The 25,108-nt window shown below is 44.7% G+C and overlaps 1 protein-coding gene across 4 annotated transcripts in view; it reads right to left on the bottom strand.

Annotated features, from left to right (window-relative positions):
- Nucleotides 1–25,108, bottom strand: part of COLEC10 (collectin subfamily member 10) — a 143,158-nt gene that overhangs the window by 25,101 nt on the left and 92,949 nt on the right. For all 4 annotated transcript variants that reach the window (XM_077268220.1, XM_077268218.1, XM_077268219.1 and 1 more), the window contains 2 exons: nucleotides 15,854–15,925; nucleotides 4,089–4,142 (listed from right to left, as the gene is read on the bottom strand). In XM_077268220.1, coding sequence (XP_077124335.1) covers nucleotides 4,089–4,142; nucleotides 15,854–15,925 — 126 coding nt within the window. The remainder of the gene's footprint in view (nucleotides 1–4,088; nucleotides 4,143–15,853; nucleotides 15,926–25,108) is intronic.

Below are 25,108 nucleotides of genomic sequence, written 5' to 3' on the forward strand. Positions count from 1 at the left end.
GGCAAAGCCACCCCCCCTAGGCTGAAGTACAACTCCCCCTCTCCCTGCAGATCGGGTAAAATAGGAGTTAACCCTTTCACCCGATCTGCAGGGATGCGATCATTCCATGACGCCACATAGGCGTCATGGGTTGGGAAGGGGTTAAATCAGAAAAAAACAATCGGTTGTAAACTTGAAGCAAACAAATCCATTTTAAAGCAGGTATATTTGTTTTTTAATTTATTTATAAGTTGGATCTGTTTGTTTTTTGTTGCTTGTTTATTTTTAAGATGGAAGTGCAAACGTAACCCCTTAAGGACCAAGCCACTTTGCAGCTTAATGTCCAGGTCTTAGTTTTGAAATCTGACCACTGTCACTTTATGAGGTCATAACTCAGGAACGCTTTAACAGATCCCACTGATTCTCAGATTGTTTTTTGAAACATATTGTACTTCATGATAGTGGTAACATTTCTTCGATATAACTTGCGTTTATTTATGAAAAAAATGGAAATATGGCAAAAATTTCTAATATTTAGCAATTTTCAAACTTTTTATTTTTATGCCCTTAAACCAGAGAGATATGTCACACAAAATAAATAACATTTCCCACATGTCTACTTTACATTAGCACAATTTTGGAAACAACTTTTTTTTTGTTAGGAAGTTATAAGGGTTAAAAGTTGACCAGCGATTTCCAAATGCTTCACCAAGTGCTTCACAGAAGTTTATAACGCAGAGCCGTGAAAATAAAAAATCATATTTTTTCCACAAAAAACATCTTTTTGCCCCCAAATTTTTATTTCCCCAAGGGTAACAGGAGAAATAGGACCCCAAAAGTTGTTGTGCAACTTGTCCTGAGTACGCCAATACCCCATATGTGGGGGGAACCACTGTGATCATCTTACTGCAATGTTTGGGAGGCAGAATGAACAAATCCACAAAAGGTGAAGAATCGGTTTTATTCTTTACACCGTTCCTCGTGCGGTATTAGTGATTACTTAGGCAACTTTATTCTTCGGGTCAGTGCAATTACAGCAATACTAGATTTATATCCTTTTTTTATGTTTAGCTTTTTTTTTAAAAGAAGTTTTTGCATCGCCACATTTTGAGAGTTATAATTTTTCCATGTTTCGGCCGACAGTCAAGTGACAGCTTATTTTTTGCGCGACGAGTTGACGTTTTTATTGGTACCATTTTCGGGCACATGACTTTTTGGATCGCTTCCTATTCCGATTTTTGTGGAGGCAGAGTGAACAAAAACCAGCAATTCAGGTTTTGTTTTTTTTCTCAGTTCCGGGTGTGGTAAAATGGATAAAGCAGTTTTATTCTTCGGGTCAGAAAAAATAATTATTTTAGAATTGCTTTATTCTGAGAGCTAAAACTTGTTTTTTGTGGGACAAGATGGCGCTTTCAGTGATACTATTTTTATTACCATTCATTTTTTTAATTGCGTTTTATTCCACTTTTTCCATGCAGTACGATGATACCGTTTGGAAAAAATATAATTTGCTACTTTTTTGTGTTTTCTTTTTTTTACGGCATTCACTGAAGGGGTTAACTAGTGTGACACTTTTATAGATGGGATTTTTACTGACGCGGCAAAACCAAACATGTGCATTTTTTTTGTTAATTATTTTTTTTTACATAAAAATGTGTATTCATTAGTGATTTTTTAAATTATTTTTATTTATTTTTTTTACATTTTTTTTTGAAATGTTTCCTTTTTTACCTAGTCCCTTTATGGGACTTTCGCTTTTTACACTTTGGTTGCAGGTATAATGCATTGCAGTGCATTATATCTATGGTGAAAGCTTCTGAGACCATGCTGTGAGCATGGTCTCAGAGGCTTTCCGTAGCTTGATGACCTGGGGGTCGTAATGACGACTCCGGGTCATCATGGCAGAGATCGGGCCCCGCAATGCCGACGCTGATCTGAAGGCAGAGGGAGTTCCCGTCCTTCTGTCTCCCCCCTGAAGGCTGCGATCGCGCTCGATCGCAGCAATTAGGGGGTTAACAGTCAGGGGCTGCGCGGACGCCGCTCCTGGCTGCTAGTGAAGAAGCTCAGCCACCATCAGCGCTGAGCTCCTGCACTGATCGGGCAGGAAATGCTGTAATTTCAGCATCTCCTGCGCGATCATGCTGTGATTGGTCGGTCAGATTGACTGACCAATCACAGCGTTCTGGGTGCGGGGACCGACTGCATGGGTCCCTGCACCCGTTGCCGTGCCTCTCAGCTGTCATAGACAGCTGTCGGCACTGAACTAGCACTGCGTGATTACACGCAGTGGTAGTTTAAATGCATGGCAGACATAGTCCGCCTTGATGCGGGAACTTACACCCGGCCATGACGGACTGTGTCCGTCAATGGACGTTAAGGGGTTAAAGGGCCACTGTCACCCCCTCCAGCCGTTATAAACTAAAAGAGCCACCTTGTGCAGCAGTAATGCTGCAGTCTAACAAGGTGGCTCTTTTAGTTTTTGATTAAGTTATTACCTCAATAAAGCGTTTTAAAAATTGGCCACAAATACCAGATATTGTACCTGGAGGTGGTCTGAATCGTCCTCTATCAATCTTCCAACTGCCGTCACTCTTCTCTTCAGGGGCGATGGTCGCCGCCCCCTTCGCGTTGTTGCTTCTTAAATCCGGCGCCTGCGCTGTCCATGCCTGCCGGGGGCAGGCGCAAATAACAATGCCGGAAGGCGGGGGAGCAGGGGGAGCGTCAGAGATGGGACAGCGTCCGAGATGGGGGAGCGCCTGAACAGCGCAGTGCGCATGCCCAGGAATGCCAGCCCCGCACTGTGTTATTCATTATGCACAGTGCGGGGCTGGGGTTCCTGGGCATGCGCACTGCGCTTGTCAGACGCTCCCCCGATCCCCCGCCTATTGAGGTAATAACTTAATCAAAAACTAAAAGAGCCACCTTGTTAGAATGCAGCATTACTGCTGCACAAGGTGGCTCTTTTAGTTTATAAGGAGGGGGTGACAGTGGCCCTTTAAAGGCCTAACTTAAAGTTGGAAAAAAAAAACCTTCTACTTTTGTGGGTTTGTTGTGACGTATATTTCTCCTTACATTGTCATTCCAGAGCTGATATGTCACTCTCCGCAAGGAGAAAAGTTACCCCCTTGACCTCAGTTCAGAGTCTCTCACCTAGCCAAATCAGATCACACACATTACACTGATGAGGGGCAACACCCTGAAACACTGTGTTTGCAAATTGAGTGTCACGGGTTTACTGCAACAGAGAGGAGCCAGAAGACCACAGCGTCTGATTTCTCCTACTCCTGCACTGATTAGAAGCACTTCACCTTCATATTAAATGGTGTACATTTCTTTTGGCAGGTCAAGGGTTAGTCTGCTTTGTTGAGAGCTGCTGAAAGCTTTCCTGCATTAAGGCTCTCAGCTGTTCACTATTAGCCACTCCCATCTCCTATATAATCTGGGCCCTGGCTAGCACTCATTGTCAGAGTAGGCTTATGCTGCATGGCTGGAGGTTGTTGTTGGTGGTTGTTGTAGGAGAAAGTGTTTGGTGGATTTATCTGTGACTGTTGCTAGGTTTTGAGTGTGTGATGTTTCCTTTTCTTCTCCTACTGTGGTTTAATCCCATCCTCCACTCCTTGGTGCATTCCTATGTTATATATGTAACTATATTTGAATGTTTGGTATTTTTCATAACCCCTGTTCGTACTACCTTGTTAGTTTGGTTGGTGTATTATGGCGCACTACTACTCCATTCAGGAGCTAAGGCAAGGTACATGGCCCCGGTGTCTTCACCATCAGAAGTAATCTGGGGAGCAGGACGAGCTAAGGCACCCCTAGTGGTAGGGACAGGGAAGAAGCCCCTTGTCTCAGGACACCTGACAACAGAGTCGTGACATTGAGAGTCAATAGTGACTTTTAGGATCCAGCAGGTGGCGCTATAGAGTTATATTCCTCTTCCTCTTAGAAGAGGCAATTTCCAGAGTACAAACGTGAAACTTTTGATTGAAAATCTCCCTCCCTCCATTGCCTATAATCCATACCAGGTGCCTGAAGAAGGGCCTTGCAGACTGGCACTGCGCTCTAAATTCTGCTCCATCTGTACTGTATATAAAATATGGTTACCATACCTGGTTTCCCCTTTCCTCCCGGTAGTCCAGGTAAACCATTATATCCCTTGTCACCTGAAATACAAAACATTATTAATTAATAGTTCATTGAATTATTAAAAAAGTGTAATAATATGGTGGACTAGGAGGGGACTTCAGTAGACAACCCATACACTCCGCAATCACCTGTGGGTGGTGGGAATTGGGGGTGATGAAATGAGCCGACTCTGTTCCTATCCTCCTAAATGCTGCGGCCACGAATGACAGCGGCGCCTAATTGGCTAACTCGCCCCCTGCCCCCCCAAAAATAAAAAAATGTAACGCTGGTCACTAGGCACCTTCATATAAGAGGTCACTGAACAGAGGCTATGTATTCCTCTGCCATCTAGTGGTACGTTTTTAAAATTACAATAATAGAATTTTCATTTATTGACATTTAGTTATTATATGTACAGGGGCAGTTTTATAGTTTTATATGTAAGCCCTTTCACTCCATGGCCCATTTTTCTTTTGCTTTTTTTCCCTTCACTTATTTCTAAAGTCATTACTTTTTTATTTTTCAGTTGACATAGGTTTAAGAGCTTGCTTTTTCCTTTGCCTGGCCAGCGGGCATTTTTATTGATGCCATTTTTGGATACACATGAAGTGTCGATGTTTTTTTGTGAAAAATGCGGTGACTGAAAAAACAGCAACTCTGGAGTTTCACATATCTTTTGCTTTATGGTGTTTATCATACGGGCAAAATGATTTTATAGGTCGATCTATCAAACTTTTTTATGATTATGGTGATGCCGAATATGATTATTTATTTTTTATCTTTATCTTCATGGAAGGAAAAAACGGGTTGTTTCACATATTTATATGTTTTTATTTATTTATTTTCATAAACTCTTGTTGCTTTTCCTTTTAGTCCCGTTCGGGGATTTGAACCTGCAACGTCTGATCGCTTATACTATACACAGCAATAAAACTCTGTTACTGTATACTGGTAAAATGATGGGCTCCTATGAAGCTCACGGTGTGCTGTTGTGATAAGTACAGGGGTCTTCAGCAGAATCCCATCTGGTTACCCTGCTGTGGGTATACCATTGTTGAATCGACAAATCCAGCTAAACCAACAGTCCTGAGGACTAATTAGGGGGTATATAGATATCAGTGGCAGGCAGGCAGGCAGTGTATGTGGCAGACTTTATTGCATACAGCAAGAGGGTCCATTCCATTACTGTCTGCTGCTACCTATTACAGATATTGACCATATATACATAGCCCCAGGTATCAGTGGCCAGGAATAATTTTTTTTGCATCTCAGTCCTGATTATTTTATTCCAAAGCAATCCAGAGCACACATTTTTTTCCTCCGTTAGCTTGTTGGCACTGCAGAATACAGCCAGATCCTTTCCATAGTACAGCGTTAAAATCCAGCTATTTTACACAGGGGTTTGGCCGTCACGGAGATCACATCTGAGTGCGCATAAAATTCTGCCATTTTTGTGGTACTGTAAAAAAATGTTGTAGTGTCTTAGTGTTTTGTTGGCTTAAAACAAAATCTTTACCTAAAGGGCAGATATTTTACACGGTGTTTTGTCCGCCACACGGATCGCCTATAATTGTGCTGAAAATTGTCCCATTTCAGGGCTCCATTGAATATTTCTTGCTGTGTCTTAGCCTACTTATTGACACAATTTTGCTGTAAAAAAAATACAGGCCAGATAATTTAAAGTCTAGTATCTCTGTCACAGGCCTCACCTATCTGTGGGCTAAAAATTGGAGCATTTTTTGGACTCAATTGAACTGTTGTTGCTACAGTATGTCTTAGCCTAGTTACTTTTGCTGTTAAAAAAAATCCAGGCCAGATAATTAAAACTGGGGTATCTCCGTCACAGACCTCACCTATGTGTGGGCTAAAAATTGGGGCATTTTTGGGGCTTAATTAAACTGTTGTTGTTGAGTCTTAGCCTAGTTATTGATGCACTTTTGCTGCTAAAAAAAAAAAATGCAGGTCAGATAATTAAAATTGAGGGATCTCCATCACAGGCCTCACCTATCTGTGGGCTAAAAATTGGGGAATTTTTTGGGCTCAGTTGAACTGCTTTTGCTGTGTCTTAGGCTACTTTCACACTAGCGCCGACGTACCGACGCATACTGTGCAAAAAAACCACAACGGGGCAGCGGATGCAGTTTTACAACGCATACGGTGCCCCATTGTGATGTCCGGGGAGGAGGGGGCAGAGTTTCGGCCGCGCTTGCGCGGTCGGAAATGGCGGACACGACGCACAAAAAAAGTTACATGTAAAGTTTTTTTGTGCCGACGGTCCGCCACAACACGACGCATTCGTCGCACGACGGATGCAACGTGTGGCAATCCTTCGCAATGTGTCGCTAATGCAAGTCTATGGAGAAAAAACGCATCCTGTGGGCAATTTAGCAGGATGCGTTTTTTCTCCAAAACGACGCATTGCGACGTGCGTCGTACGACGCTAGTGTGAAAGCAGCCTAAGTCTAGTTATTGACACCAGTTTGCTTACAAAAAATAGGTGTTACCTACAGGCCAGATATTGGGTTTTCCCGCACACGGATTGCATATATGTTTGCTCCAAAGTCAGTCATTTTTAGTGAACGTACAAAATATTGTAGTTCATTTAAAATGACCAAGGCGCGTGCCGAGGGACGGTGAAGTAGATGTGATGGTGATGGTGCATGCAGAGGGCAAGGCCGAGGGCAAACTGAAATTGGGCCACAACAAACACCCACAACTTCTCGCTCGACCTTCCTGTCACAATTACTAGGGGACCACAGCACACCACTATTGATCCCAGAGCAGTATCAAAAGGATGTTGGTTGGATGGCGGATAATGCTTCCAGTCACTTTGCCGCCACCACCATTACTACCCTGTCTTCCACACGGTCAAGTCTCAGTAGCCGTGAGTCTGGCCAGGATATTCCTCACCCTGATTCTCCTTTCTCCCACCAAGCATAGCGCCCGGAGACAACTGATCCCACACTTGGACACTCCGAAAAGCAGTTCACTTTTCCATTTAGAGATTCGGGGCTCTCTCCCGGTGCACTTGAAGCGGGGCAAGAGGAGATCGCATGTAGCGATTCCCAAATATTTGAGCAGCCACGTTGACAAGAAGGCGACAATGGGAATGTGTCACAATAGGTGGACGATGATGAGACACAATTGCCAGAAAGTCAGGATTAGGAGCAGGGTGCGGATGTGGAAGACGAGGTGGTGGATGATATAGTAACTGACCCAAGCTGGCAGGACATGCATAGTGAGGACAGTAGCACATAGGGTGAGAGAGGTGTAGCACCCCAACAGGCAGGAAGAAGCAATTTGCTGGCCACAGACAGAAGATGGGCAACCATTCCCAGTAACACCAACACAACGGAAGTTGCCAGTACAAGTGTTAGGTCTTCCCGAGTCTGGTTGTTTTTTAAAGACTCTGCCAATAACTCCAAACAGGCAATTTGCACTACCTGCCATGCCCGCATCAACAGGGGTAGCAAAACTACCAGCCTGACCACCACCAGCATGATCAGGCACATGGCAGCAAAGCACTCAACTTTGTAGGTGGAACCCCAGGCTCCATGAACACTGTCTGCGAGTGACACCACTGCTTCTCCTGCTGTTGTGCGTGGAAGCCAATCCCCTGTCCATGGTGACTGCGAAGATGCCTCCTGCCCTGCACCTGTGGTTGCACACACTCAACTAGCACCATCAGCAAGCACGTCCACGTCCTTGTCCCAGCGCAGCATTCAGTTGTCCATACCCCAGTCTTTGGAATGCAAGCGGAAATATGCTGCCAACACCCCACAAGCCACAGTACTAAATTCACACATTCCTCGTCTGCTTGCGCTCAAAATGTTGCCTTTTAGGCTCGTGGAGACAAAAGCTTTCCGCAACCTGATGGCGGTGGCTGTCCCAAGGTACTCGGTTCTCAGCTGCCACTATTTTTCCCGGTGTGCCGTCCCCGTATTACACAAGCACGTGTCCCACAAAATTAGTCGTGCCCTTAGCAATGCTGTTACTGTGAATGTCCACCTAACCACAGACAGGTGGACAAGTGCTTGTGGGCAGGGACGCTACATCTCGCTGACGGCACACTGGGTTAACATAGTGGAAGCCGGGAGCCAGTCGGACCTTGGGATGGAACACTGTTATGACCCCAGTGGACAGGGTCTCAGAGGAACGTGTAAGTCTGCAAGATACAAAAATCCAGCTCATAGGGCTGTGGTAACTGGGTTGACCAAATAGCTACTCCTAACGCCAACACTAGAAGTAGCCGGGGATCATGCCTACGGTGATCGCTAGATGACTCGCGCCAGCCGGAGAATCTAACTACCCCTAGGAGAAGAAAACAAAGACCTCTCTTGCCTCCAGAGAAAGGGACCCCAAAGCAAGATACAAGCCCCCCACAAATAATAACGGTGAGGTAAGAGGAAATGACAAACACAGAAATGAACTAGGTTCAGCAAAGAGAGGCCAGCTTACTAATAGCAGAATATAGCAAGATAACTTATCTGGTCAACAAAAACCCTATAAAAATCCACGCTGGAGATTCAAGAACCCCCGAACCGTCTAACGGTCCGGGGGGAGAACACCAGCCCCCTAGAGCTTCCAGCAAAGGTCAGGATACAGATAGGAACAAGCTGGACAAAAATACCAAACAAAACAAAAGCAAAAAGCAAAGAAGCAGACTTAGCTTGAAAAACAGGAACCAGGATCAGAGGACAAGAGCACAAAAGATTAGCTCTGATTTCAACGATGCCAGGCATAGAACTGAAGGTCCAGGGAGCTTATATAGCAACGCCCCTGAACTAACGGCCCAGGTGAGGATATAGAAAAAGACAGACGCTCCAGAGTCAAATCACTAATGACCACTAGAGGGAGCAAAAAGCAAAATCACAACAGTACCCCCCCCTTAGTGAGGGGTCACCGAACCCTCACCACGACCACCAGGGCGATCAGGATGAGCGGCGTGAAAGGCACGAACTAAATCGGCCGCATGAACATCAGAGGCGACCACCCAGGAATTATCTTCCTGACCATAGCCCTTCCACTTGACCAGGTACTGAAGCCTCCGCTTGGAGAGACGAGAATCCAAGATCTTCTCCACCACGTACTCCAACTCGCCCTCAACCAACACCGGAGCAGGAGGCTCAGCAGAAGGAACCACAGGCACAACGTACCGCCGCAACAAGGACCTATGAAACACGTTGTGGATAGCAAACGACACAGGAAGATCCAGGTGAAAGGATACAGGATTAAGAATTTCCAATATCTTGTAAGGACCAATAAAACGAGGTTTAAATTTGGGAGAGGAAACCTTCATAGGAACAAAGCGGGAAGAAAGCCACACCAAATCCCCAACACGTAGTCGGGGACCCACACCGCGGCGGCGGTTGGCAAAGCGCTGAGCCCTCTCCTGTGACAACTTCAAGTTGTCCACCACAAGATTCCAGATCCGCTGCAACCTATCCACCACAGAATCCACCCCAGGGCAGTCAGAAGGTTCCACATGACCCGAAGAAAAACGAGGGTGGAAACCAGAGTTGCAGAAAAACGGCGAAACCAAGGTGGCGGAACTAGCCCGATTATTAAGGGCAAACTCAGCTAACGGCAAGAAGGTCACCCAATCGTCCTGATCAGCAGAGACAAAACACCTCAAATAAGCCTCCAAAGTCTGATTAGTTCGCTCCGTCTTTCCATTAGTCTGAGGATGGAAAGCAGACGAAAACGACAAGTCAATGCCCATCCTACTACAAAAGGATCGCCAGAATCTGGAAACGAACTGGGATCCTCTGTCTGACACAATATTCTCAGGGATGCCGTGCAAACGAACCACGTTCTGGAAAAACACAGGAACCAGATCGGAAGAGGAAGGCAGCTTAGGCAAAGGAACCAAATGGACCATCTTGGAGAAGCGATCACATATCACCCAGATAACAGACATGCCCTGAGACACCGGAAGATCAGAAATGAAATCCATGGAGATATGTGTCCAAGGTCTCTTAGGGACAGGCAAGGGCAAGAGCAACCCGCTGGCACAAGAACAGCAAGGCTTAGCTCGAGCACAAGTCCCACAGGACTGTACAAATGACCGCACATCCCTAGACAAGGAAGGCCACCAAAAGGATCTGGCCACCAGATCTCTGGTGCCAAAAATTCCTGGGTGACCTGCCAACACCGAGGAATGAACCTCGGAAATGACTCTGCTGGTCCACTTATCAGGCACAAACAGTCTGTCAGGTGGACAAGAATCAGGCCTATCAGCCTGAAATCTCTGCAACACACGTCGCAGATCTGGAGAAATAGCTGACAAGATAATACCATCCTTAAGAATACCAACAGGTTCAGCGACTCCAGGAGCATCAGGCACAAAGCTCCTGGAAAGAGCATCGGCCTTCACATTCTTTGAACCTGGTAAATACGAGACAACAAAGTCAAAACGGGAGAAAAACAATGACCAGCGGGCCTGTCTAGGATTCAGGCGTTTAGCAGACTCGAGATACATCAGATTTTTGTGATCAGTCAAGACCACCACACGATGCTTAGCACCCTCGAGCCAATGACGCCACTCCTCAAATGCCCATTTCATGGCCAACAACTCCCGATTGCCCACATCATAATTTCGCTCCGCAGGCGAAAACTTCCTAGAGAAAAAGGCGCAAGGTCTCATAACAGAGCAACCAGGGCCTCTCTGCGACAAAACGGCCCCTGCTCCAATCTCTGAAGCATCCACCTCAACTTGAAAGGGAAGCGAGACATCAGGCTGGCACAAAACAGGCGCCGAAGTAAACCGACGTTTCAACTCCTGGAAAGCCTCCACGGCAGCAGGAGCCCAATTAACCACATCGGAGCCCTTCTTGGTCATATCCGTCAAAGGTTTCACAATGCTAGAAAAGTTAGCGATAAAACGACGGTAGAAGTTAGCGAAACCCAAGAACTTCTGAAGACTCTTAACTGACGAGGGCTGAGTCCAATCAAGAATAGCTCGGACCTTGACTGGGTCCATCTCCACAGCAGAAGGGGAAAAAATGAACCCCAAAAAGGGAACCTTCTGTACACCAAAAAGACACTTTGAGCCCTTGACAAACAAAGAATTTTCACGCAAAATTTTAAAGACCATCCTGACCTGCTCCACATGCGAGTCCCAATTATCAGAAAAAAACAGAATATCATCCAGATAAACGATCAGAAATTTATCCAGATAGTTCCGGTAAATGTCATGCATAAAGGACTGAAAAACTGAAGGGACATTAGAGAGCCCAAAAGGCATCACCAAGTACTCAAAATGACCTTCGGGCGTATTGAATGCGGTTTTCCATTCATCCCCTTGCTTAATGCGCACAAGGTTGTACGCACCACGAAGGTCTATCTTGGTAAACCACTTGGCACCTTTAATCCGGGCAAACAAGTCAGACAACAGCGGCAAAGGATACTGAAATTTGACAGTGATCTTATTTAAAAGCCGATAGTCAATACAAGGCCTCAAAGATCCGTCCTTTTTAGCCACAAAAAAGAATCCCGCACCAAGAGGGGAAGAAGACGGACGGATGTGTCCTTTCTCCAGAGACTCCTTGATATATGAACGCATAGCGGTATGTTCAGGTATCGACAGATTAAACAGTCTTCCCTTAGGAAATTTACTGCCTGGAATCAAATCTATTGCACAGTCACATTCCCTATGAGGAGGCAATGCACTGGACCTGGACTCGCTAAAGACATCCTGATAATCAGACAAATACTCAGGAACTTCCGAAGGCGTAGAAGAAGCAATAGACACAGGCAGGGAATCCTCATGAATACCACGACAGCCCCAACTAGACACTGACATAGCCTTCCAGTCAAGGACTGGATTATGGGTCTGTAACCATGGCAGCCCCAAAACAACCAAATCATGCATTTTATGTAGAACGAGAAAACGTATCACCTCGCGGTGTTCAGGAGTCATGCACATGGTAACCTGTGTCCAATACTGCGGCTTATTTTCTGCCAATGGCGTAGCATCAATACCCCTAAGAGGGATAGGATTTTCTAATGGTTCAAGAATAAAACCACAGCGCTTAGCAAATGAGAGATCCATAAGACTCAGGGCAGCACCTGAATCTACAAACGCCATGACAGGATAAGATGACAGTGAGCAAATCAAAGTTACAGACAGAATAAACTTAGGATGCAAATTACCAACGGTGACAGGACTAACAACCTTAGATATACGTTTAGAGCATGCTGAGATAACATGTGTAGAATCACCACAGTAGTAGCACAAGCCATTCCGGCGTCTATGAATTTTCCTCTCATTTCTAGTCAGGATTCTATCACATTGCATCAAATCAGGTGTCCGTTCAGACAACACCATGAGGGAATTTGCGGTTTTTCTATCACATTGCATCACATCAGGTGTCTGTTCAGACAACAACATGAGGGAATTTGCGGTTTTGCGCTCCCGCAACCGCCGGTCAATTTGAATAGCCAGGGACATGGTATCATTCAGACCTGTGGGAATGGGAAAACCCACCATAACATTCTTAATGGCCTCAGAAAGGCCATTTCTAAAATTAGCGGCCAGTGCACACTCGTTCCAATGTGTCAGCACGGACCATTTCCGAAATTTTTGGCAATACACCTCAGCTTCGTCCTGGCCCTGAGACATAGCCAGCAAGGCTTTCTCTGCCTGAATCTCAAGATTGGGTTCCTCATAAAGTAAACCGAGCGCCAGAAAAAACGCATCAATATCAGCCAAAGCCGGATCTCCTGGCGCCAACGAAAAAGCCCAATCCTGAGGGTCACCCCGTAAGAATGAAATAACAATTTTTACTTGTTGAGCAGAGTCTCCAGACGAACAAGGTTTCAGGGACAAAAATAATTTACAATTATTCCTGAAATTCCTAAACTTAAATCGGTCTCCTGAAAACAGTTCAGGAATCGGAATCTTGGGTTCAGACCTAGGATTTCTGGTAACATAATCTTGTATACCCTGCACACGAGCGGCAAGCTGGTCCACACTTGTAATCAAGGTCTGGACATTCATGTCTGCAGCAAGCTTAAGCCACTCTGAGGTAAAGGGGAAAAGAAAAAAAAAAAAATGAGAGAGGAAAAAAAAAAAACTCAAAATTTTCTTTCTTATAATCCCACTTCTGCAATGCATTAAACATTTAATACTGGCCTGGCATACTGTTATGACCCCAGTGGACAGGGTCTCAGAGGAACGTGTAAGTCTGCAAGATACAAAAATCCAGCTCATAGGGCTGTGGTAACTGGGTTGACCAAATAGCTACTCCTAACGCCAACACTAGAAGTAGCCGGGGATCATGCCTACGGTGATCGCTAGATGACTCGCGCCAGCCGGAGAATCTAACTACCCCTAGGAGAAGAAAACAAAGACCTCTATTGCCTCCAGAGAAAGGGACCCCAAAGCAAGATACAAGCCCCCCACAAATAATAACGGTGAGGTAAGAGGAAATGACAAACACAGAAATGAACTAGGTTCAGCAAAGAGAGGCCAGCTTACTAATAGCAGAATATAGCAAGATAACTTATCTGGTCAACAAAAACCCTATAAAAATCCACGCTGGAGATTCAAGAACCCCCGAACCGTCTAACGGTCCGGGGGGAGAACACCAGCCCCCTAGAGCTTCCAGCAAAGGTCAGGATACAGATAGGAACAAGCTGGACAAAAATACCAAACAAAACAAAAGCAAAAAGCAAAGAAGCAGACTTAGCTTGAAAAACAGGAACCAGGATCAGAGGACAAGAGCACAAAAGATTAGCTCTGATTTCAACGATGCCAGGCATAGAACTGAAGGTCCAGGGAGCTTATATAGCAACGCCCCTGAACTAACGGCCCAGGTGAGGATATAGAAAAAGACAGACGCTCCAGAGTCAAATCACTAATGACCACTAGAGGGAGCAAAAAGCAAAATCCCAACAGAACACGTCCTCCCAACGCCGAGGATTGCAGGCCTTACATCAATCAAGGTTGCCCCCATAGTCTACAGCTCCTGCACCTCCTCCTCTCCTTCAGCCTCCATCTCCAAAATGACCACCTCAGTCATAAGCTGGAAGCACTGCCTCAGCCAAGCGGCAACAGGCTGTGCTGAAGCTAATATGCTTAGATGACAAACCGCACAATGCTGAAGAGTTGTGGACAGCTCTGAAAAAGCAGGCAGATCTGTGGCTGACACCGCTGAACCTACAGCCAGGCATGGTCATGTGTGACAATGGCCAGAACCTGGTGGCGGCTTTGAGGCGAGTAGAGCGCACACACGTACCTTGCCTGTCCCATGTGCTTAACCTCGTTGTTCAACGGTTTCTCAAAAGATACCCGGAGCTGCCAGATCTGCTTGTGAAAGTGCCCATTTTAGAAAGTCAGCTACAGCTTCCACCACCCTTGCCGTGCTTCAGCAGCGGTTGCAGCTTCCGGCTCACAGACTGGTGTGTGATGTCCCCACGCATTAGAACTCTACACTGCATATGTTGGAAAGGATTTGTGAGCAGAAGAGGGCAGTAGTTGACTACCAGCATCAACAAGGCCATCGATAGTCAGATCAGACTCCACACATAAGACCTCAGGACTGGATGTCAGACGTATGTACCATCCTCCAAAACTTTGAGGAGTCCACCAAGATGATTCTATCTATCTACAGTATTATCTATCATCTATCTATTATCTATCTATCTCATATCTTTTTATTATCTATGTATTATCTGTCTACTGTATCTAGCATTTTCATATATACAGTATCTATCCATCATTAGGTTTACAGTTGGCCCCTGAGTGTGTGCAGTTATCTAGAAAACACATCCAGACGATCTCTTTACAATGCTCAGGTCCAGTTTTGTTATTATTACATTTTCCAGGAAGGATCCGCCGTGTTGGTAAAATATGGAAAACAAAAACTCCTTTCATATGTCTGCACAGATTTAGGCAGGAGGAACACAGGCGCCACGTACTGGAGCCATGTAATATGTTATTAGTAATAACACTAGAAACCCAGTGGTGTATACTGGCTACAGGGATAGATAGATAGATAGATAGATAGATAGATAGATAGATAGATAGATAGATAATAAATATATAGATGATAGATAGATAATAGATAGAAAATAAATAGATAGATGATAGATAGATAGATAATAAATAGATAAATAGATAGATACTGTAGATAGATAGATAGATTGACATTCCTGAAGACATGAGAAATGCCATGAATAACCACTAGGTGGAGCCACAGAACCAATATTAGGATTACAAGTTTATTACAATTTGTTGTTCTCGGTCTTTGTATTTTTGGAGAATTTATGTAAAATGTGGAGGATATGTGGCTCTGCTTACTTCCACATCAGAATGAGAGGTTACATATGACCCGTGCAGTGATCAGTGGGTGTCCTGCTCATGTCTCACCAGTCGTGGATTCCTACAATGATGTGGAGCAGCACAGCAGAATATGGTTAGGTTCACACTCGCAATTTGGTGTTTTGATAAAGAAAATTCAAAGAGGAACTCTGGAAGAAACCCATCCATCCCAATGATGCCCAACTATATACTATGTAGTGACTATACTGAGGCTCACGTGCATGATAGTCCTTTCGCAGGCCACAATTGTTTTCTTCCTGTTTCTGGTGGCGGGGCGAGCTCTGGGACTGCCGTCATTATCAGATGATAACTATGAGCGCCGTCACTAGGACCGGACGGTTCATATATTCACATTTCAATCACTTTCTGTTATCATCCGGTTTACAATTAGTTTTAGAGAAAACAGTCACCGACATGCCGTACCTTTGCTTCCAATCGGACCAATTTTACCGATAAAGCCGTGATCACCCTCATTCCCGATTATTCCCTCACCACCTGAAAGTAAAGCAAACAAGATGAATCCGCACGTTTACATGAACAGTCTCGCGAAGGACCATTTATGCTGCAGTGTCCCTGTGAACGACAGTAATAGGGGAAGGATTCTTTACAGTTCAGCTCTGTAACTATGAAATGTAGCAACATTCCACCAAGCGTTTGGTCGGCCCTCTGAGTCTTCGTAGGGAAGCTGAGTAATGTCACGGCCCCAGCCCCACGGCCGTCCTGTCATATCTAGTGCCAGTGATTAGCGGCAGATCTTTAAATCCTGCGAATTGATAGGTGCCGGCTCCATGGATGGGAATTGTTTTCCTGAGAACACTGCTAAAATGAATTCTTTGGGTGCTGTCGCTCAGTGCTCCCTGGTCATGGCCTGAACCCCTACATGTTTTCCATTTATCTCTCTCCCCTTTTAATTGATTGACAGCACTGGCTGCAAATGAGGCAGTGCGCTTGTTCGAATGTCACCATATTGGCTAATGCGTAAATCGGTCGTCCTCCTGGTGATTTCCTATTTCCTGTTTTCTGCACAGCGCTAGAACTCTGATGATCAGCACATGTGAAAAATGTCAGCAGAATCATTGCTGGCTCCTATGAAGCCAGTGCTGTCAATCAATAAAGAGGAGGCATGGAAATAGCTGAAATTCAGTTTTTTTTAGCAAGGTGAGCACCTTATTAGCATATTTGGATATAGAAAGATTTCTTGAAACTAAACTAATGGATTGTAACCGTAAAGGTAAGATTATTCTTAGCGCACAAGCCCCCACAATATATTGTCCTTACATAGAGTTTGCACTGACGGGCCACCTTTAAACACATGAAGAAATTGTTTTCTCCTGCAGGCACCACTAGAGGGAGCTCCTTACATATGGATCTTAAAAGCAGTTGTAGGAATCTGAAAAAAGTAAGCTCCCCCTAGTGGTGGTGAGGTGGTGATTCAGGCACACAGGCAACACACCGAGAGGCTGAACTGGAGCTGAACTGGAAACACTGGTCTCTGTTCCAACCATCAGCAGCATAAATCTCATGAAGGTTGGAATAAAATCTCTAATATGAATTAAATAGCTTCAGTGTTTAACGATGTGGGCTGGTTCATTACTGGGGACTCTTTCCAGACATTCACATAAGTCTGGAGGATGAATGAATCGCTTCATTCATAAAGTAGGGATCAAACACAGGATTCAGTCCAACAGAATCCTAAAACGAGTTTCCAGAGAGGAAATGTTTTTGTCTACTTTGTGATGGCGAGTACGTGCCTCGTTTCACCATCTTTCTGCTTGACACATGCATTCCTAACTAATTCATACTAACATATGAATTTTGGTCACTGTCTCCTAAAAAAATCAGCACAATCCTCCCCTGCTGCTGACATAACTGAACTCTCACAATATCTTGTGATAATGTCCCTGTGACCTGTATCCAATGTCTACATTAAAAATTAACAAGAATAGACAAGTCTCTGCCTCCCACAAAATCAGTACACTCATGCTGCTGCCATTATTCCCATTATCTGATAAGCTACTGGGTAGTCTGTCCCTCTTACTTCATGACATTGCCCTTTTTTAGGAACAGACAGTTATATACGGAATTTATAGTCTACAACATGATACTGGAATAGACATGTCACTACCTTCCTCAAGACCAGAACACTCCTCTCCTGCTGCTAACATAATTGTACCTATCCATAAGTCTATATTGTGTTTTACCAGTCTCTCCCACATGACAATATTCTTATGACATGTAATCACTCTCTACAGTAATAAATATACAAATATAGGTCACTGGATCCAACAAGGCCAGTACACTCCTCCCTTGCTGCCATTACAATCAAACATAGCTGCCTGGCTATATCGTTTTCTATCACCATTTTCCGATAAGACAATATGCTTGTCACATGTAACCAATATCTATATTAATATATTTACAAAAATAAGTCACTGCCTATCACAAGACGAGCACACTTCTCTGCTGCTGCTGAAATAATTATACCTATCCTTTAGTCTATATGGTATTCTCAGTATCTCCCATGAGATAACGTTCTTTTAACATGTAATCCCTCTCTACAGTAACAAATTTACAAATATAGGTCACTGTCTCGAACAAGGTAAGTACACTCATCCTCTGCTGCTTCTCTAATCAAATGTATCAGCTGTTTTCTATCACCATTTTCTTATGTGACAATATCCTTGTCATATGTTACCAATATCTTTATGAACAAATTTACAAAAATAGGTCACTGGCTCCCAGAAAATCAACACTCTCCTCCCCTGCTGCTGACATAGTTGACTTCTCTCTGCTACATTACATGGTATTCTATAGTTATATCACATGTTACAACCTTCTTGTTAAAGATAACTGATGTCTACATTAACAAATTGACAAGACTAGAAAGGTCACTGCCTTCCACAAGTTCAGTACACTTCTATGCTGCTGTCATCATTCTTATTATCTATTTAGCTACTTGACGTCTTATAATTCACTCTCTTTTGACACATGCTCTCCTAACATGTCAATTAACATAATCATAGGAATGGACAGATACTTTTGTAGATGGTTGTCTGAACTGTTCAACTGGTTCCTGGTTTCATGAGATTTACACATGCGAATTTATGTGATTGCACATGTGCACTACTTTTGACAGTCACGGACAGCTGTGTTGTGTATGACAAAGGTCTTAGGCAATAGCGAGAGAATTAAGAGTAGCGATCTCTATACATATCAGACAAATAAAGTAGCACTCTATAGCAAGAAAACATGAAGTATTTGAAATATGAATTGCATTATTGTTCTAGAAAATACTTTACTCATAAATTGGCCAATTGATGTGTACCCAGCAGCCGCAATAAGGCGATTCTCTTTGCTGGGAACCTGCCTAATGTGAATCCTCTCCTTGGCAGAAGCCAGCATTTATAGGTAGGTAGGATCCTGCTATGATTAAGCCTGCCAGAGACTGATGGGTGGTGTGCTCGGTCAGAGAGCCTATATATAAATATCAAACACTGACCATCACTTCCAAACAGAAACAGGTGTGTACAGGTGCAAACTAAGAGTAGCCACCTCTCTATACAACCAATCAATAAAGTTGCTCTCTGTAGCTCTCTAGTTGAAAACCTGATATATATGATATATGAATTGCGTTACTGCTCTAGAAACTTGGGAGAAAGAAGAATACTTAGTGCATACATTTCACAATTCATATGTGCCCAGCAGCCATGTTAAGGAGTTTCTCTCTGCTGGGAACCTTTATGTTTTCCTTTTTTCCGTTTGGTCAGTGTTTTGTTATTTGTCTACATAGGCTCTCTGTTATGACCTGGTGGTAAAGGAGCAACATGGGATGAGCTCTGAGGAGATGGTATCCTTACTGACCACAGTTCCTGAACCTAACACAACACTTGAAGTAGCCATGGAATGTTCCTGTCACTCCCTAGACATCTCGTCACAGCCGGAGAACTAACTACCCCTAAAGATGGAAACAGGAAAGCTATCTTGCCTCAGAGAAAATTCCCAAAGGACAGACAGCCCCCCACAAATATGGACTGTGAGTGGAGAGGGAAATGACATACACAGAATGAAACCAGGATTTAGCAAAGGAGGCCACTTCTAACTAGATAGACAGAATAGAAAAGGATACTGTGCGGTCAGTATTAAAAGCTATAAAAATCCATCACAGAGTTTACAAAAAATCTCCACACCTGACTAACGGTGTGGAGGGCAAATCTGCTTCCCCAGAGCTTCCAGCTTAACTGAGTATTGAATACTGACAAGCTGGACTAGAGCAAACATAAAATGAGCGGAATGATTAAGTCCACAGCAAGAGGACAACAAATGAACATGCAAGGACTTATCTTTGCTGAACAGGACCGACTAACAAGGAAATCCAAGGAGAGATCTGAATCCAACCAAGAAACACTGATAGCTGGCACTGGCTGAAGATCAGAGCCAGGCTAAATAGCAGAGCAGGAGAGAAGATCAGTGGAAGCAGCTGCTAAGCTAAATCCAAGGAGCAGCAGTACCACTTAAAACCACCGGAGGGAGCCCAAGGGCAGAATTCACAAAAGTGCCAATTACAACCACCGTAGGGAGCCCAAGAACGGAATTCACAACAGTACCCCCCCCTTGAGGAGGGGTCACCGAACCCTCACCAGAGCCCGCAGGCCGATCAGGACGAGCCAAGTGAAAGGCACGAACTAAATCGGCGGCATGGACATCGGAGGCAACAACCCAAGAATTATCCTCCTGGCCATAACCCTTCCACTTGACAAGATACTGAAGTCTCCGCCTCGAAAAACGAGAATCCAAAATCTTCTCTACCACATATTCCAACTCCCCCTCAACCAACACCGGGGCAGGAGGATCAACAGAGGGAACAACGGGCACCACATATCTCTGCAACAAAGATCTATGGAAAACATTATGGATGGCAAAAGAGGCAGGAAGGGCCAAACGAAAAGATACCGGATTGATAATCTCAGAAATCTTATAGGGACCAATAAAGCGAGGCTTGAACTTAGGGGAAGAAACCTTCATAGGAACATGACGAGAAGATAACCAAACTAAATCCCCAACACGAAGCCGGGGACCAACACACCGACGGCGGTTAGCAAAACGTTGAGCCTTCTCCTGAGACAACGTCAAATTGTCCACCACATGAGTCCAAATCTGCTGTAACCTGTCCACCACAGAATCCACACCAGGACAATCAGAAGGCTCAACCTGCCCTGAAGAAAAACGAGGATGAAAACCAAAATTACAAAAAAAAGGCGAAACCAAAGTAGCCGAACTAGCCCGATTATTAAGAGCAAACTCGGCCAACGGCAAGAAGGCCACCCAATCATCCTGATCAGCAGACACAAAGCATCTCAAATAGGTTTCCAAGGTCTGATTGGTTCGCTCAGTTTGGCCATTTGTCTGAGGATGAAACGCCGAAGAAAAAGACAAATCAATGCCCATCCTAGCACAAAAAGACCGCCAAAACCTAGAAACAAACTGAGAACCTCTGTCAGACACAATATTCTCCGGAATGCCATGCAAACGAACCACATGTTGAAAAAAACAAGGGAACCAATTCAGAGGAGGAAGGCAATTTAGGCAAAGGTACCAAATGGACCATCTTAGAAAACCGGTCACAAACCACCCAGATAACAGACATCTTCTGGGAAATAGGAAGATCCGAAAAAAAATCCATGGAAATATGCGTCCAGGGCCTCTCAAGGACCGGCAAAGGCAAAAGCAACCCACTAGCGCGGGAACAGCAAGGCTTGGCCCGGGCACAAGTCCCACAGGACTGCACAAAAGAACGCACATCCCACGACAAGGAAGGCCACCAAAAGGACCTAGCAACCAAAGCTCTGGTACCAAAAATCCCAGGATGACCAGCCAACACCGAACAATGAACCTCAGAAATTACCTTATTAGTCCATCTATCAGGAACAAACAGTTTCCCCACTGGACAGCGGTCAGGTTTATCAGCCTGAAATTCCTGAAGCACCCGCCGTAAATCAGGGGAGATGGCAGAAAGAATCACCCCCTCCTTGAGAATACCAACCGGCTCAAGGACTTCCGGAGAATCAGGCTAAAAACTCCTAGAGCGAGCATCAGCCTTAACATTCTTAGATCCCAGAAGATACGAGACCACAAAATCAAAACGGGAGAAAAACAGGGACTATCGAGCCTGTCTAGGATTCAACCGCTTGGCAGACTTGAGGTAAATCAGATTCTTATGGTCGGTCAAGACCACAATGCGGTGCTTGGCTCCCTCAAGCCAATGTCACCACTCCTCAAATGCCCACTTCATAGCCAACAACTCCCGATTGCCGACATCATAATTACGCTCCGCAGGCGAAAACTTTCTGGAGAAGAAGGCACACGGTTTCATAAAAGAACCATCAGAACTTCTCTGAGACAAAACGGCCCCTGCCCCAATCTCAGAAGCGTCAACCTCAACCTGAAAAGGAAGAGAAACATCCGGCTGACGCAATACAGGGGCAGAAGTAAATTGACGTTTAAGCTCCTGAAAGGCCTCAACAGCCGCAGAGGACCAATTCATCACATCAGTGCCTTTCTTCGTCAAATCGGTCAGGGGCTTAACCACACTGGAAAAGTTGGCAATGAAACGGCGATAAAAATTAGCAAAGCCCAAAAATTTCTGAAGGCTCTTCACAGAAGTGGGTTGAGTCCAATCATGAATGGCTTGGACCTTAACAGGATCCATTTCTATAGCCGAGGGAGAAAAAAAAAAACCCAAAAAAGAAACCTTCTGAACTCCAAATAGGCATTTAGACCCCTTCACAAATAAAGTGTTAGCACGAAGGATCTGAAATACCATCCTGACCTGTTTCACATGAGACTCCCAATCGTCGGAAAAAATCAAGATATCATCCAAATATACAATCATGAATTTATCAAGATAATTCCGGAAGATATCATGCATGAAGGACTGAAACACAGATGGGGCATTAGAGAGCCCGAATGGCATCACAAGGTATTCAAAATGGCCTTCGGGCGTATTAAATGCAGTTTTCCATTCGTCCCCCTGTTTAATACGAACAAGATTATATGCCCCTCGAAGGTCAATCTTAGTAAACCAACTAGCCCCCTTAATCCGAGCAAACAAATCAGAAAGCAAAGGTAAAGGGTATTGGAATTTGACCGTGATCTTATTAAGAAGGCGATAATCAATACAGGGTCTCAAGGAGCCATTCTTCTTGGCAACAAAGAAGAATCCCGCTCCCAACGGTGACGAAGACGGACGAATATGCCCCTTCTCCAAAGACTCCTTAACATAACTCCCCATGGCGGCATGCTCTGGCACAGACAGATTGAAAAGTCGGCCCTTAGGGAACTTACAGCCAGGAATCAAGTTAATAGCACAATCACAGTCCCTATGAGGAGGAAGGGAACTGGACTTGGGCTCATCAAATACATCCTGGAAATCCAACAAAAACTCAGGAACTTCAGAAGAGGGGGGAGAGGAGATTGACATCAAAGGAACGTCACTATGTACCCCTTGACAACCCCAACTAGTCACAGACATGGATTTCCAAATCCAGCACTGGATTATGTACCTGTAACCATGGAAAACCCAGTACAACCACATCATGCAAATTATGCAACACCAGAAAACGACAATCTTCCTGATGTGCTGGAGCCATGCACATGGTCAGCTGAGTCCAGTACTGAGGATTATTCTTGGCTAATGGTGTCGCATCAATACCCCTTAAGGGAATAGGGCTCTGCAAAGGCTGTAAGGAAAAACCACAGCGTCTGGCGAACTCTAAGTCCATTAAATTCAGGGCAGCGCCTGAATCCACAAATGCCATGACAGAAAAGGATGATAATGAGCAAATCAGGGTAACAGACAAGAGAAATTTAGGCTGCACAGTACTAATGGTAACAGACCTAGCGACCCTCTTAGTACGCTTAGGGCAATCAGAAATAGCATGAGCAGAATCACCACAGTAAAAACACAGCCTATTCTGACGTCTGAATTCCTGCCGTTCTGCTCTAGTCCAAATCCTATCACATTGCATAGGCTCAGGACTCTGCTCAGAGGACACTGCCATATGGTGCACAACCTTGCGCTCGCGCAGGCGCCGATCAATCTGAATGGCTAGAGACATAGATTCGTTCAAACCAACAGGCGTGGGGAACCCCACCATAACATCTTTAAGGGCTTCAGAAAGACCCTTTCTGAAAATTGCAGCCAGAGCATCTTCATTCCATTTAGTGAGCACAGACCACTTTCTAAATTTCTGGCAGTATAATTCTGCCGCTTCCTGACCCTGACACAGGGCCAACAAGGTCTTTTCTGCCTGATCCACAGAATTAGGTTCATCATACAGTAATCCGAGCGCTTGAAAAAATGCGTCTACATTAAGCAATGCCGGATCCCCTGATTCAAGGGAGAATGCCCAATCCTGAGGGTCACCACGCAGCAGAGAGATGACAATTTTCACCTGCTGAATGGGGTCACCAGAGGAACGGGGTTTCAAAGCAAAAAACAATCTGCAGTTATTTTTAAAGTTCAAGAACTTAGATCTATCCCCAAAAAACAAATCAGGAGTAGGAATTCTAGGCTCCAAAACCGGAGTCTGAACAACATAATCTTGGATACTCTGTACCCTTGCAGCAAGTTGATCCACACGAGAGAACAAACCCTGAACATCCATGTCAGCGCCAAAATCCTGAACCACCCAGAGATTAAGGGGAAAAAAAAGACAAAACAGGCTGCAGAGAAAAAAAATGGCTCAGAACTTTTTTTTCCCCTCTTTTGAGATGCATTCAATACATTGCTGGCCAGCTGTACTGTTATGACCTGGTGGTTAAGGAGCAACATGGGACGAGCTCTGAGGAGATGGTATCCTTACTGACCGCAGTTCCTGAACCTAACACAACACTAGAAGTAGCCGTGGAATGTTCCTGTCACTACCTAGACATCTCGTCACAGCCGGAGAACTAACTACCCCTAAAGATGGAAACAGGAAAGCTATCTTGCCTCAGAGAAAATTTCCAAAGGACAGACAGCCCCCCACAAATATGGACTGTGAGTGGAGAGGGAAATGACATACACAGAATGAAACCAGGATTTAGCAAAGGAGGCCACTTCTAACTAGATAGACAGAATAGAAAAGGATACTGTGCGGTCAGTATTAAAAGCTATAAAAATCCATCACAGAGTTTACAAAAAATCTCCACACCTGACTAACGGTGTGGAGGGCAAATCTGCTTCCCCAGAGCTTCCAGCTTAACTGAATATTGAATACTGACAAGTTGGACTAGAGCAAACATAAAATGAGCGGAATGATTAAGTCCACAGCAAGAGGACAACAAATGAACATGCAAGGACTTATCTTTGCTGAACTGGACCGACTATCAAGGAAATCCAAGGAGAGATCTGAATCCAACCAAGAAACATTGACAGCTGGCACTGGCTGAAGATCAAAGCCAGGCTAAATAGCAGAGCAGGAGAGAAGATCAGTGGAAGCAGCTGCTAAGCTAAATCCAAGGAGCAGCAGTACCACTTAAAACCACCGGAGGGAGCCCAAGGGCAGAATTCACAAAAGTGCCATTTACAACCACCGGAGGGAGCCCAAGAACGGAATTCACAACACTCTCTGACTGAGCACTCAACCCCTCAACCTCTGGCGGTTTTAATCACAGCAGGATCCTATCTACCGATACAAA

This window comes from Ranitomeya variabilis, chromosome 6 (genome assembly GCF_051348905.1).
Source record: "Ranitomeya variabilis isolate aRanVar5 chromosome 6, aRanVar5.hap1, whole genome shotgun sequence".
NCBI classification, from domain to species: domain Eukaryota; kingdom Metazoa; phylum Chordata; class Amphibia; order Anura; family Dendrobatidae; genus Ranitomeya; species Ranitomeya variabilis.